The 12,745-nt window shown below is 37.2% G+C and overlaps 1 protein-coding gene across 1 annotated transcript in view; it reads left to right on the plus strand.

The window, feature by feature from the left end:
* Nucleotides 1–11,167, plus strand: part of LRRC9 (leucine rich repeat containing 9) — a 95,901-nt gene extending 84,734 nt beyond the window's left edge. Inside the window, exons 30-32 of the mRNA XM_063091760.1 lie at nucleotides 1,447–1,591; nucleotides 3,065–3,233; nucleotides 11,128–11,167. Of these exons, the coding sequence (XP_062947830.1) occupies nucleotides 1,447–1,591; nucleotides 3,065–3,233; nucleotides 11,128–11,167 (354 nt within the window). The remainder of the gene's footprint in view (nucleotides 1–1,446; nucleotides 1,592–3,064; nucleotides 3,234–11,127) is intronic.
* The last annotated feature ends 1,578 nt before the right edge of the window (nucleotides 11,168–12,745 follow it).

A 12,745-nucleotide genomic window follows, 5' to 3' on the forward strand; every position in this document is an offset into this window, starting at 1 on the left:
TGTTCTTGACATTTGAATCAATGCTATATATAAAAATATACCTATTTTTCCACTTAGTTATTCTGTATGTAAACATTTAAAATTATTTTTCGTTCATCTATACATGGTTAGTAAAATAAAGGTGGTATTAAAGTCTTTATTTTAGAGAATATATTTTAAGATTCAACAATAATTCTTATCTTCATGGCTAGAACAAAATTGAGCTAGTAGTTCTTTTAGCTGTTTAGGAGACACAAGAACAGAAAACTTTCTAAGTTTATCAGTTCAGTCTAATGTATTTTTCTTTATTTTAATTGCTGCTGTTCTTAAGAGCAGGTAAGGAAGAAGTAAATGAAATCTAAAACTGTCTTCTAAACCAAAACATTTTAGTAGTTTGGTTTCAGAAAAAAAATTGACAACATTCTACATTAGAGATGGGAGGAAACTCTCACAAAAGAAATAGAGAATTTGGGACTGATACCTTAGCATTCATTACAAAGCTACATTCTTGGTAACACTTAGTGAAGTGCATAAGGTAAATCAGTAATTTTACATAAATGGCAACAGCCTATATCTTTAAATGAGTTAAATCATATGCTAAAAATTCATTTTTTATTTTTTATTTTTTTTAAAGATAACCAGTAAGGGGATCTTAACCCTTGACTTGGTGTTGTCAGCACCACACTCTCCCAAGTGAGCTAGCCAGCCATCCTTATATAGGGATCCAAACCCATGGCTTTGGTGTTATCAGCACCACACTCTCCCAAGTGAGCCACGGGCTGGCCCTCTAAAAATTCATATTTTTTTAAGTGTAAACAAAGTCAAAGTCAGTCTTAATGAAACAGAGCAGGCTTAAATTTCTAGGGAAAACAAGACTTCTCTGCCTAAAATACTTTTATCCTCCATTTGGTGGTTCCTGAAAATTTTTTTAAAAGCCTCTTAAACCTAAAATGTAAATACTATTTAGAAAGTTTTACTATGTTCCTTAAAATTGATTGTTATGAGATGCTTGTCTTAATCTCCATTTTATTTACTTGTTTGTTTTTGAAAAGCTAGTTAACTGCAAGGCATCTGACATGAGGAATACAAAGATGGAGAAGAAATAGCTCTTACCTTCCAGTCCAAATGGGAAAAGACTTCATTCTCATTTTCTTAATTCTACACTTACCTTGTTAAGACTCTTTGGAAAGGGGGAGGTGCCATCAAGCACTAGATTCCAGCGAGTACAATGCAGCCTGACAAAAACAGAAAATAAAGCTCTGAGGGAGGTTAACTGCCCAAAAGGGTCTGTCAATTTCACAGGTTTTACCTAGTACCATTTCTGAGTTTAAGCAAGCATATAATTTATGACTGAAAAAATTTTAAGTTGATGGTAAGGTGGAGCTTATGATAAGGACTAAACCTATTGATCTGAATTTTGGAGGTGAGATATTCTTAACTACTTTTTTTATTGTTACTATTACATAGTCTATTCCTGTTACCAGCTCTCTTATGGATGGTGGATCATCTGGCCAAATGAAAGCTCCTCCCGTAAAGATAACAAATGTAGTTCTTCCTGGTGGATTTAGCCATTACTTGGCATCTGATTTCACTTTAACTCCTGAAGTTGAAGGTATTTAGACAAAGAGTTTAGAGAGAATATAAAAAATACTTCATTTGAAACAAACAAAAAAAATCTCACTTTGATTTCTAATATTAAAATTGCATGTTTTAAATTTACATTTTCTAAAACTGCATGTTTGTTCAAGTTTCCTATGGTCATTCTGAATTCAGAAACTGTAGTATTTCTTGTTCTAATTAATTACTAATATGTTTTAACTAAACATCTGTTCACTTACAATGTAAACTTGGTGATACTTGCACAATTATTTCCTGATTTATTGCTTTTCAAAGCTTTTATTTCATTTCATGTATGTCATAGCAAACAATTACTAAAACCAGTTTACTAGTACAGCCTGCTAAAAAGTAGAAATCAGAGGTTTAAAAATATAACAACAGAATCTTGAGGTCTGAAGGATATCTTACAAAGAGGTCATACTTTTTTCGTGAAATCACAAGTAAATATTCATGAAGCCAGTACCAGAGGAGTAGTCAAGAGGTAGAGCTTTACATGAGGTAGTGTGTTAAAAGGACAGGGCATACAAATGGCTTATTATATTCATTTTAATTGAGATTTGAAACAAACCTTTTCCCTAATTCCAGATCTTCAGTGGCTATTATTTTGGCAAAATGAGGGGTAGCTACTCCTCTGAGGGCTCACCTCTTCCATTCCTTTTAACTTTCCACTTTATCTTCAAACCACTGTTAGACAATAAAACTCTGAACATCACAATAATTATTAAATGATCTAAGAGCCTACTAAGAGTAGTAAATTGATCCATGTGGTTAAAGTAAAGTTTTCAAAGGAAACCCAGCTGAAAGAAACCCAGAATAATTCCCCCTGTTAAGATGTTATATTTTGTCTAACTTATTTTTTATACTTCTACAACTTTATGGCTTCAAGGTTTTAATCGTAATGAGGATTGTTATGCTTTTGTCCAGTAGGTATAACTATCAGCAAAATTGTCCAATTGTACCAAATTGTTACTAGCCTCCTTAACAGTATAATGTCATCTTCAGGAATGCATTTTTTTTTTTCCACATTTGTTCAACCCTCGATTTATCTCCATAACTTCCTTCTCAGTTATTTTTCTTCAAGATCTGTTATGGAACTATTTTTTTAGTATTTTTCTGGAAAAGTTCTATAACTTCTTTCCTTATCTCTGACTGTGCTGTCCCAATTTTTATTTTAAAAAGTATGGCCATTTTATTTGTACATTTATTACAGCATGCATATCTGGATATTTATATATTTTTAAATTACCTAGAGAGGATCAAATTGATTTACTAGCTCACAGAAATTTAAGCCTCATTATGTGCTATAAATATATTCCAATTCTATATTTTTATTTGGAAATTTTAATTATTGTTATGTAACATGTATAGTGTACATTCAGCTGAGGGACAACCAAACTATTACTGAATGCTTACATTACTTAATCCTTCTCATTGTTTCATAATTTTAACTCTGAATTTCTAATTTCAGACAAAAAAAACAAGAATGCAGGGATTGTGACAAATAATCCTCGGAGCATCCATGCAGAAATAGCTTTTCAGCAACTCAGAGGCATAAATCTCTCTTCATCCCTCCTGTCACCTCAGAATATTGCATCTCCAACTGCACAAACGTACCAGAGCAACCAAGATGAGGGAAGGTAAAGTTATTCTGTGTTTCCATGTCATTTCTAATTGTTAATTTAAAAAAAGTACTCTTCATATTTGCTAGTCATCTATAAAAAAAAGGAAATATTGTAAATATACGATTATATATTTACTCTGGGAATTGGGGAAAGCTGTCAGATAGCATATGCTTCTTTTCCTACATTCATCAAACTTTTCCCAATTCCAGTGTATTTAAATCATAATTCAAAAAGGCCTCAAATTGAATATCAAGAACAAACAGTGCTCAAAGAGTACTAGTGCTCACCAGTGAGAGAACATTGAAATAATTACATGGGAACTTCTTTTCATTCTCTCCCAACTCACTCTACTCACTCAATATGCAGAGCAGTTCATTTATACATTGAACAGCACATGAATTCTATAATGAAATTGTGAAGGCTGAAAATTTTGTAAATTCTTCAAAACTTTCTTTATTTTTTTTTTTTATTTTTTTTATTATTTTTTTTTTATTTATTTTTTTTTTTATTTGTAAATTAATAATCTTTTATTGAACTTCTTTTGACCATTAAACTACATATTTAGAAATGGTCATTTTATGGAAACATTGGAAAACTTTTTTTTTTTTTTTTTTTTTTTAATTTTATTTTGTCGATATACATTGTAGCTGATTAATGCTCCCCATCACCAAAACCTCCCTCCCTTCTCCCTCCCCCCCCGCCCCCCCAACAATGTCCTTTCTGTTTGCTTGTTGTATCAACTTCAAGTAATTGTGGTTGTTATATCTTCTTCCCTCCCCCCCCCGATTTGTGTGTGTGTGTGTGTATGTGTGTGTGTGAATTTATATATTAATGTTTAGCTCCCTCCAATAAGTGAGAACATGTGGTATTTCTCTTTCTGTGCCTGACTTGTTTCACTTAATATAATTCTCTCAAGGTCCATCCATGTTGTTGCAAATGGCAGTATTTCATTCGTTTTTATAGCTGAGTAGTATTCCATTGTGTAGATGTACCACATTTTCCGTATCCACTCATCTGATGATGGGCATTTGGGCTGGTTCCAACTCTTGGCTATTGTAAAGAGTGCTGCGATGAACATTGGGGAACAGGTATACCTTCGACTTGATGATTTCCATTCCTCTGGGTATATTCCCAACAGTGGGATGGCTGGGTCGTATGGTAGATCTATTTGCAATTGTTTAAGGAACCTCCATACCATTTTCCATAGAGGCTGCACCATTTTGCAGTCCCACCAACAATGTATGAGAGTTCCTTTTTCTCCGCAGCCTCGCCAGCATTTATCGTTCATAGTCTTTTGGATTTTAGCCATCCTAACTGGGGTTAGATGGTATTTCAATGTGGTTTTGATTTGCATTTCCCGGATGCTGAGTGATGTTGAGCATTTTTTCATATGTCTGTTGGCCATTTGGATATCTTCCTTAGAGAAATGCCTACTTAGCTCTTTTGCCCATTTTTTAATTGGGTTGCTTGTTTTCTTCTTGTAAAGTTGTTTGAGTTCCTTATATATTCTGGATATTAATCCTTTGTCAGATGTATATTTTGCAAATATTTTCTCCCACTCTGTTGGTTGTCTTTTAACTCTTTTAATTGTTTCTTTTGCTGTGCAGAAGCTTTTTAGTTTGATATAATCCCATTTGTTTATTTTTCCTTTGGTTGCCCGTGCTTTTGGGGTCGTATTCATGAAGTCTGTGCCCAGTCCTATTTCCTGAAGTGTTTCCCCTATGTTTTCTTTAAGAAGTTTTATTGTCTCAGGGTGTATATTTAAATCCTTAATCCATTTTGAGTTGATTTTAGTATACGGTGAGAGGTATGGATCTAGTTTCATTCTCCTGCATATCGATATCCAGTTATCCCAACACCACTTGCTGAAGAGGCAGTCCCTTCCCCAGTGAATAGGCTTGGTGCCTTTGTCAAAGATCAGATGGCAGTAAGTGTGTGGGTTGATTTCTGGATTCTCTATTCTATTCCATTGGTCAGTGTGTCTGTTTTTATGCCAGTACCATACTGTTTTGGTTATTATAGCTTTGTAGTATAGCTTAAAGTCAGGTAGTGTTATGCCTCCAGCTTTATTTTTTTTGCTGAGCATTGCTTTGGCTATTCGTGGTCTTTTATTGTTCCATATAAATGTCTGAATAGTTTTTTCCATTTCTGAGAAAAATGTCTTTGGAATTTTGATGGGGATTGCATTGAATTTGTATATCACTTTGGGTAGTATGGACATTTTCACTATGTTGATTCTTCCAATCCAAGAGCATGGAATATCTTTCCATCTTCTTGTATCCTCTCTAATTTCTCTCAGCAGTGGTTTGTAGTTCTCATTATAGAGATTTTTCACCTCCTTGGTTAACTCAATTCCTAAGTATTTTATTTTTTTGTTGGCTATTGTAAATGGGCAGGCTTTCTTGATTTCTCCTTCTGCATGTTCACTATTGGAGAAAAGAAATGCTACTGATTTTTGTGTGTTGATTTTGTATCCTGCTACTGTGCTGAAATCATTTATCAATTCCAACAGTTTTTTTGTAGAGGTTTTAGGCTGTTCGATATATAGGATCATGTCATCTGCAAACAGGGACAGTTTGACTTCATCTTTTCCAATCTGGATGCCCTTTATTTCCTTCTCTTCTCTGATTGCTCTGGCTAGTACTTCCAACACTATGTTGAATAGGAGTGGTGAGAGTGGGCATCCTTGTCTAGTGCCTGTTCTTAAAGGAAAAGCTTTCAGCTTTTCCCCATTCAGGATGATATTGGCAGTGGGTTTGTCATATATGGCTTTAATTATGTTGAGATACTTTCCCTCTATACCTAACTTATAGAGGGTCTTTGTCATGAATGAGTGCTGAACTTTATCAAATGCTTTTTCAGCATCTATAGAGATGATCATATGGTCCTGGTGTTTGAGTTTATTAATATGGTGTATCACATTTATTGATTTGCGTATGTGGAACCAACCTTGCATCCCTGGGATGAATCCCACTTGATCATGATGAATAATTTTTCGTATGTGTTGCTGTATTCTGTTTGCTAGTATTTTAGTGAGGATTTTTGCATCTATATTCATCAAGGATATCGGCCTGTAGTTTTCTTTTTTGGTTATATCTTTACCTGGTTTTGGTATCAGGATGATGTTTGCTTCATAGAATGAGTTTGGGACATTTGCGTCCGTTTCAATCTTTTGGAATAGTTTGTAAAGAATCGGTGTCAATTCCTCTTTGAATGTTTGGTAAAATTCTGCTGTGAATCCATCTGGTCCTGGGCTTTTCTTTGTTGGGAGCCTTCTGATAACAGCTTCAATCTCCTTTATTGTTATTGGTCTGTTCAAATTTTCTACGTCTTCACGGTTCAGTTTTGGGAGCTTGTGTGTGTCCAGAAATTTATCCATTTCCTCCAGATTTTCAAATTTGTTGGCGTATAGTTCTTTATAGTAGTCTCGAATGATTCCTTGTATTTCAGATGAATCAGTTGTAATATCGCCTTTTTCATTTCTAATTTTTGTTATTTGAGTCTTCTCTCTTCTTTTTTTTGTTAGCCATGCTAATGGTTTGTCAATTTTATTTATCTTTTCAAAAAACCAACTTTTTGATTCGTTGATCTTTTGAATTGTTTTTTGGTTTTCAATTTCATTCAGTTCTGCTCTGATCTTAATGATTTCTTTCCGTCTGCTAACTTTAGGATTGGATTGTTCTTGTTTTTCTAGTTCTTTAAGGTGAAGTGTTAGGTTGTTCACTTGCCATCTTTCCATTCTTCTGAAGTGAGCATTTAATGCAATAAATTTTCCCCTCAATACTGCTTTTGCAGTATCCCACAGGTTTTGGTATGATGTATCATTGTTTTCATTAGTTTCAATAAACTTTTTGATTTCCTGCTTGATTTCTTCTTGGACCCATATGTCATTAAGTAGAATGCTGTTTAATTTCCATGTGTTTGCATAGTTTCCAGAGTTTTGTTTGTTATTAATTTCTAGTTTTAATCCATTGTGGTCTGAGAAGATACATGGGATAATTCCAATTTTTTTGAATTTATTGAGACTTGATTTGTGACCTAATATGTGATCTATCCTGGAGAATGATCCATGTGCTGATGAGAAGAATGAATATTCTGAGGTTGTTGGGTGGAATGTTCTGTAGATATCTGCCAATTCCAATTGGTCTAGAGTCTTGTTTAGGTCTTGTGTTTCTCTACTGATTCTTTGCCTAGATGATCTGTCTAATATTGACAGTGGAGTGTTCATGTCCCCTGCTATTATGGTATTAGTGTCTATTTCCTTCTTTAGGTCTAATAGAGTTTGTTTTATAAATCTGGCTGCTCCAACATTGGGTGCGTACATATTTATGATTGTTATGTCTTCTTGATGGATCAGTCCTTTTATCATTAAGTAGTGTCCCTCATTGTCTCTTTTTATGGTTTTTAGTTTAAAGTCTATTTTGTCAGATATAAGAATAGCCACTCCTGCTCGTTTTTCTTTTCTGTTTGCATGGTAAATCTTTTTCCATCCTTTCACTCTTAGTCTGTGTGAATCTTTATGGGTGAGGTGGGTCTCTTGTAGGCAGCATATAGTTGGGTCCTGCTTTTTGATCCAGTCAGCCAGTCTGTGTCTTTTAATTGGGGAATTTAAGCCTTTAACATTAAGAGTTGTTATTGAAAGGTGTTGATTTATTCCTAGCATTTTATTGGTTGTTTGGTTGTCTTAGGTGTCTTTTGTTTCTTGCTTTCTGATTTACTGTTTGGTTTCTTTGTTTGTTGGTTCCTTAGGTTGTAGATAGTGTTTTTGTTAGCTTGTTTTCTCTTCATGAATGCCATTTTTATTGTACTAGCGGGTTTAGATTTTTCTTAGGTTTTTATGGCAGTGGTAGTTATTTTTCGGGAACCAAACCCAGTACTCCCTTGAGGATTTCTTGTAAGGGTGGTCTTGTGGTAGTGAACTCCCGCAGTTTTTGTTTGTCTGAGAAATATACTATTTGCCCCTCATTTCGGAAGGATAGCCTTGCAGGGTAGAGTATTCTTGGCTGGCAATCTTTGTCTTTTAGTATTTTGAAAATATCATCCCATTCCTTTCTAGCTTTTAGGGTTTGTGATGAGAAGTCTGATGTTAACCTGATTGGGGCTCCCTTATAGGTGATTTGACGCTTCTCTCTTGCAGCTTTTAAGATTCTCTCTTTGTCTCTGAGTTTTGCCAATTTGACTATGACATGTCTTGGAGAAGGCCTTTTTGGGTTGAATACGTTTGGAGATCGTTGAGCTTCCTGGATCTGAAGATTTGTGATTTTTCCTATACCTGGGAAGTTTTCTGCCACTATTTTGTTGAATATGTTTTCAATGGAATCTCCATTTTCCTCCCCTTCTGGAATACCCATGACTCGGATATTTGAGCGCTTGAGGTTGTCTGATATCTCTCTCAGATTTTCTTCCATGTCCTTGATTCTTTTTTCTTTCTTTTTGTCTGCTTGTGTTATTTCAAACAGCCCATCGTCAAGTTCAGAGGTTCTCTCTTCAACTTCGACAAGCCTGCTGGTTAAACTCTCCGTTGTGTTTTTTATTTCGCTGAATAATTTCTTCAGTTCAGCAAGTTCTGCTACATTTTTTTTCAGGACATTGATTTCCTTGTATATTTCCTCTTTCAGATCCTGTATACTTTTCCTCATTTCATCATGATGTCTAACTGAGTTTTCTTGTATCTCATTCAGTTTCCTTAGAATTATCACTCGAAATTCCTTGTCAGTTATTTCAAGGGCTTCTTGTTCTATAGGATCTAGAGTATGAGATTTATTAACTTTTGGTGGTGTACTTTCTTGATTTTTTGTATTTCTGGTGTCTTTTTTTTGGTGTTTATTCATTGTGGCAGGGGGTTTCACAGTCCACCGGTTTGAGACTAATGACTAACTAGGATGTTGCTGTGGTTGCCAATTTGGTATGGCTCCCGCCGTGACTGCTCAGTTGGCCTCTAGTGTCTTGTGTGTGTGGTTGCCTCGGGTCTTGGGCTTCTCCGGGGATCCACCTTTCTGGTCAGCTTGTACTCTGCTGGGCTGGTGGATCACGTACCACAGGGTGTGTGATCTCTGTTGAGCTTTCACTTTCTGTACAGGACTTCTCCCCGTTCCGTGTGCTCTGGCCCAGGCTGTTAGATCGTGCAGTGGCGACCCCACCGGGTGTGTGGTTTCTGTCGAGTCTCCCCCCTCTGTGCACACTGTGCTGGGCTGGGGCGTGTCTTCTGCACCCCTCGTCTATCAGCTGGGCCTTCAAGACCCTGCTCAGCACCGCCTCGCCCAGGAAGTCTATCAGGTTTCTGCTAGGCACAGACAACCAGTCTCTCTGGGTGCCTTTGTAGCACTGTGTAGATCTTTCTCGGGTCTTGTTCACCTTTGTATCCCCCCGGTATAAACCGAGTCTAGTGCCTGCCTGCAACCTGCTCTCCGGCAGGTTCAAGCGGACCTGGGAACTCTCCTACCACACTATTCCCAACCAGAAATTCGTTAGGCTTTTTTCCAAACTGGTGGTCGCAGAGATGTTATCTGCCTCCCAGTAACAGGAAGTTTACCGGGGCCGGAGTCCAGGGTGTGGTGGAGTGACAGTCGGCCCGCCCGTACTTTCTAGCCCTCCCAACACTGGTCGGGACGCCCCACACCCCCAGCCCCGCCAGAGAACCGCGGAGGGAGTGGGAGAGGAGGCCGGCCCGCAGGGTCCGGAAAGCCCCGCGCCAGGCCAAGCAAATGGGCTCAGTGATGGCCGAGCAGGGCGGAGCTGCCCGCACCTGGGAAAATGGAGGCAGCACCGGGGCAGTGAGTGGCCTGGTGGTGCAGGCGGGAGCCGCGTGGGCCAGGGATCACTCACAGTGCTGTGCCAGGTCGGGCGCTCGCTCTGTCTCTGGTTTGTTGCCTTCCGTGTTCTCGGCGCTGCCGCCTCGGGCTGTTCAGTCGCAGCGCCGCTCGGGCGCTCCCAGGAATCTTCTTTAATGCCGGCCTGAAACCTCGAATCCTGAATAGGGCAGCTGGCCGCCTTCAGTGAGGCCCCAGCCTCCGGGATCCTGGCTGCATCCACAGCAGCCCTGGCGCCGTGTTCCCTGTTTCAAGACTCGCTTTTGCAGCTAAGAATCAGTTCTTTTCCTGCTCCACACTTCAAAGCTGTTGCCTGTAAATGAGGCAGCCTCTCCTGCCGGGGGCAAAGTGGCGTTGAGCCCCCACGACCGGCCAGCAGCTGCAGTCCTCCCTTAAGAGATGGCCAGAGGAAGGTCCACAAGTTTCCCGGCTGCCTGAGGCCCAGTGGCCACCTTTTCCACCTCAGCTACTCCGCGCCAGCCGCCGCAGCCGCCGCCATCTACTATCTGAAGTCATGTGTCCTTAAATATCTTCTTTTCTTCCTTGTGTTCTATTTTCTTCACCTGCCTGCACACAAACTCCCGCGAAGGCCACAGGATGTGTCACTGGGCCAGACCCCTGCCTCGCCTCACGCCACCTCACGCCACACGCCCGGGAACTCCCAAAACTTTCTTTAAAGTTCCCACTTGCCCCTGCCTCTGCTCTGGACCTATCCCTGCAGCCCAGCCCAATACCTAAGAACCTTGCTACTTCTCATTAAGAATCCACTCTGCTGCTCAACACCTGTCTGTCTAGATTTCCAAGTATTACCTGTCCCCAGCTTCTTTGTAGCCGTGCTCCTGGTCATGTGTTAGAATGACCTACCCAAGCAGTAGGTCTAGTTTAGGACTGGCTCTTGCTGCACTGATTCCCCTGCTATAATCAGTTGTGGACCACCTCAGGATATCCCAATCTTTAAATAGCCAAAAATAGAATCAAAAATTGAGTTTGCACACATAAAAAATACAGAAATTATTTACTGCAGAATTATCTTAAATTAGCTGATTCATTAAGAAATTAAGTCACCATTATTTGACTCATAAATATCATATTTCTTACAGAATTCCTGGGAGCAACTTTCCAAGATCAAATCGAATGTAACTGCCTAAGGAGAAATGAGAGAAAATAACCTAAGAAACCTACTTCTGTTTAGCAGTTGTGTAAAAACTAGCAGACAGTGGTCAGTAAACAAAAAAATAAGATAATCATGTTACTTATGTTACTAAAGCACGTCAGTTCCATATGAAAATAATCTATCTTCACACTTGATGAATTTGATTTAATATCACCTCTCTTAAACTTTCTTTATGGTTATCTTAAATATTTGTTTGAATTTCTATATTATAAAAATCATGACATATTATTTCATACAACCATTTGAAAAGGCAAAAGTGACATGAAAGAAAGTCCAGAGAATCAAATGCTTAGTTCTGGTATTGGAAGCAATTAGTCATAAAATCTCATTATGGCCTGTCATATGAAGATATTAAGGTAATTTTAGGAACTAAGCATGTTTTTATTTTTTTCATATGGGGTTACATAAAACTAAAGCATACATTTCTTACCAAATAGAACTACTACTGAAGCAAGATGAGTTCTGCAGTTAAACTACAGATTGGTTTTTAGGACCATACTTAAAAAAATACCTTCGAACCAGGTCTGCCCTCAAAATTGTTCAGAAATGCAAATTGTAGGCATCAAGAGTAGTTCCTAAATGTGGCTAACTGTGTATGCAGCTAGTCATTCATGCTCTAAGAGAAAAGAATCCCACTTTATATGTAAATCATTAATTGTGCCTGAAGTAATATAATTTTACAAGCAATTTTAGGCTAAAAAGAAAACATGTTCAAACTGAGTGAGTGGACACATTTAAAATTTTGACCTTTAATAATTACATTTCACTGGAAATAATTTTTCTAAACTATTAAATCACATAGTACTTGAACATATCACAAAGTAATCAAATGAGGATTTGAATTTGCTTCTTTATTTGTTGAATACAGTTGTTTAAATTGATTACTAAATTATCAATCATATTTTGATATAAGCTCTATGATTCATGAAGTGTTCTATTTAAAATTTTAAGGTATTGGCTCAACACTGCATGTATTTTCATGCGATTTTATATGTTCCTTACATGAAAATAAATTATTTTTACCCAAATACTTATGCTTTATAATCTATCTGGAAATAGTTTGAAAGGTATTTTGGAAACAGTATAATTTCAATATGTATGCAACAATTTTGTATTTTTTCTTCTTTAAATACTATATATTTGTAATTTAATCATGTAATATTTAAAATTTCAAACCTAATTACAGATTGATTTTGCACTTCTTATGTGTGGTTTTTGAGCAACTATTACACTTAGGTGGAGGTTTGAAAAACAACTATGCAGTTCTTAAGATGTCCAGAAGATGTCTTTGTTGCCCTTTAGTTTTGACAGTTGATTTCTTTTTTTTTTTATTTAATTTTATTTTGTCAATATACAATGTGGTTGATTATTGTGGCCCATGACAGTTGATTTCTTTATAGTGTGGTGACAGTCTGCTCATCACTATTTATTACTAAAGTGGTATTATCTGCTTTTTCTTGTATGTTTATGTATAAATCAAATGCTGAATGTGTTACTTTAGTAATAAAAAGTATCTTTAAAAATAATAAACCAAGTGTGAAAAA

This window comes from Cynocephalus volans, chromosome 3, assembly GCF_027409185.1.
Source record: "Cynocephalus volans isolate mCynVol1 chromosome 3, mCynVol1.pri, whole genome shotgun sequence".
In the NCBI taxonomy this organism is placed as follows: Eukaryota; Metazoa; Chordata; class Mammalia; order Dermoptera; family Cynocephalidae; genus Cynocephalus; species Cynocephalus volans.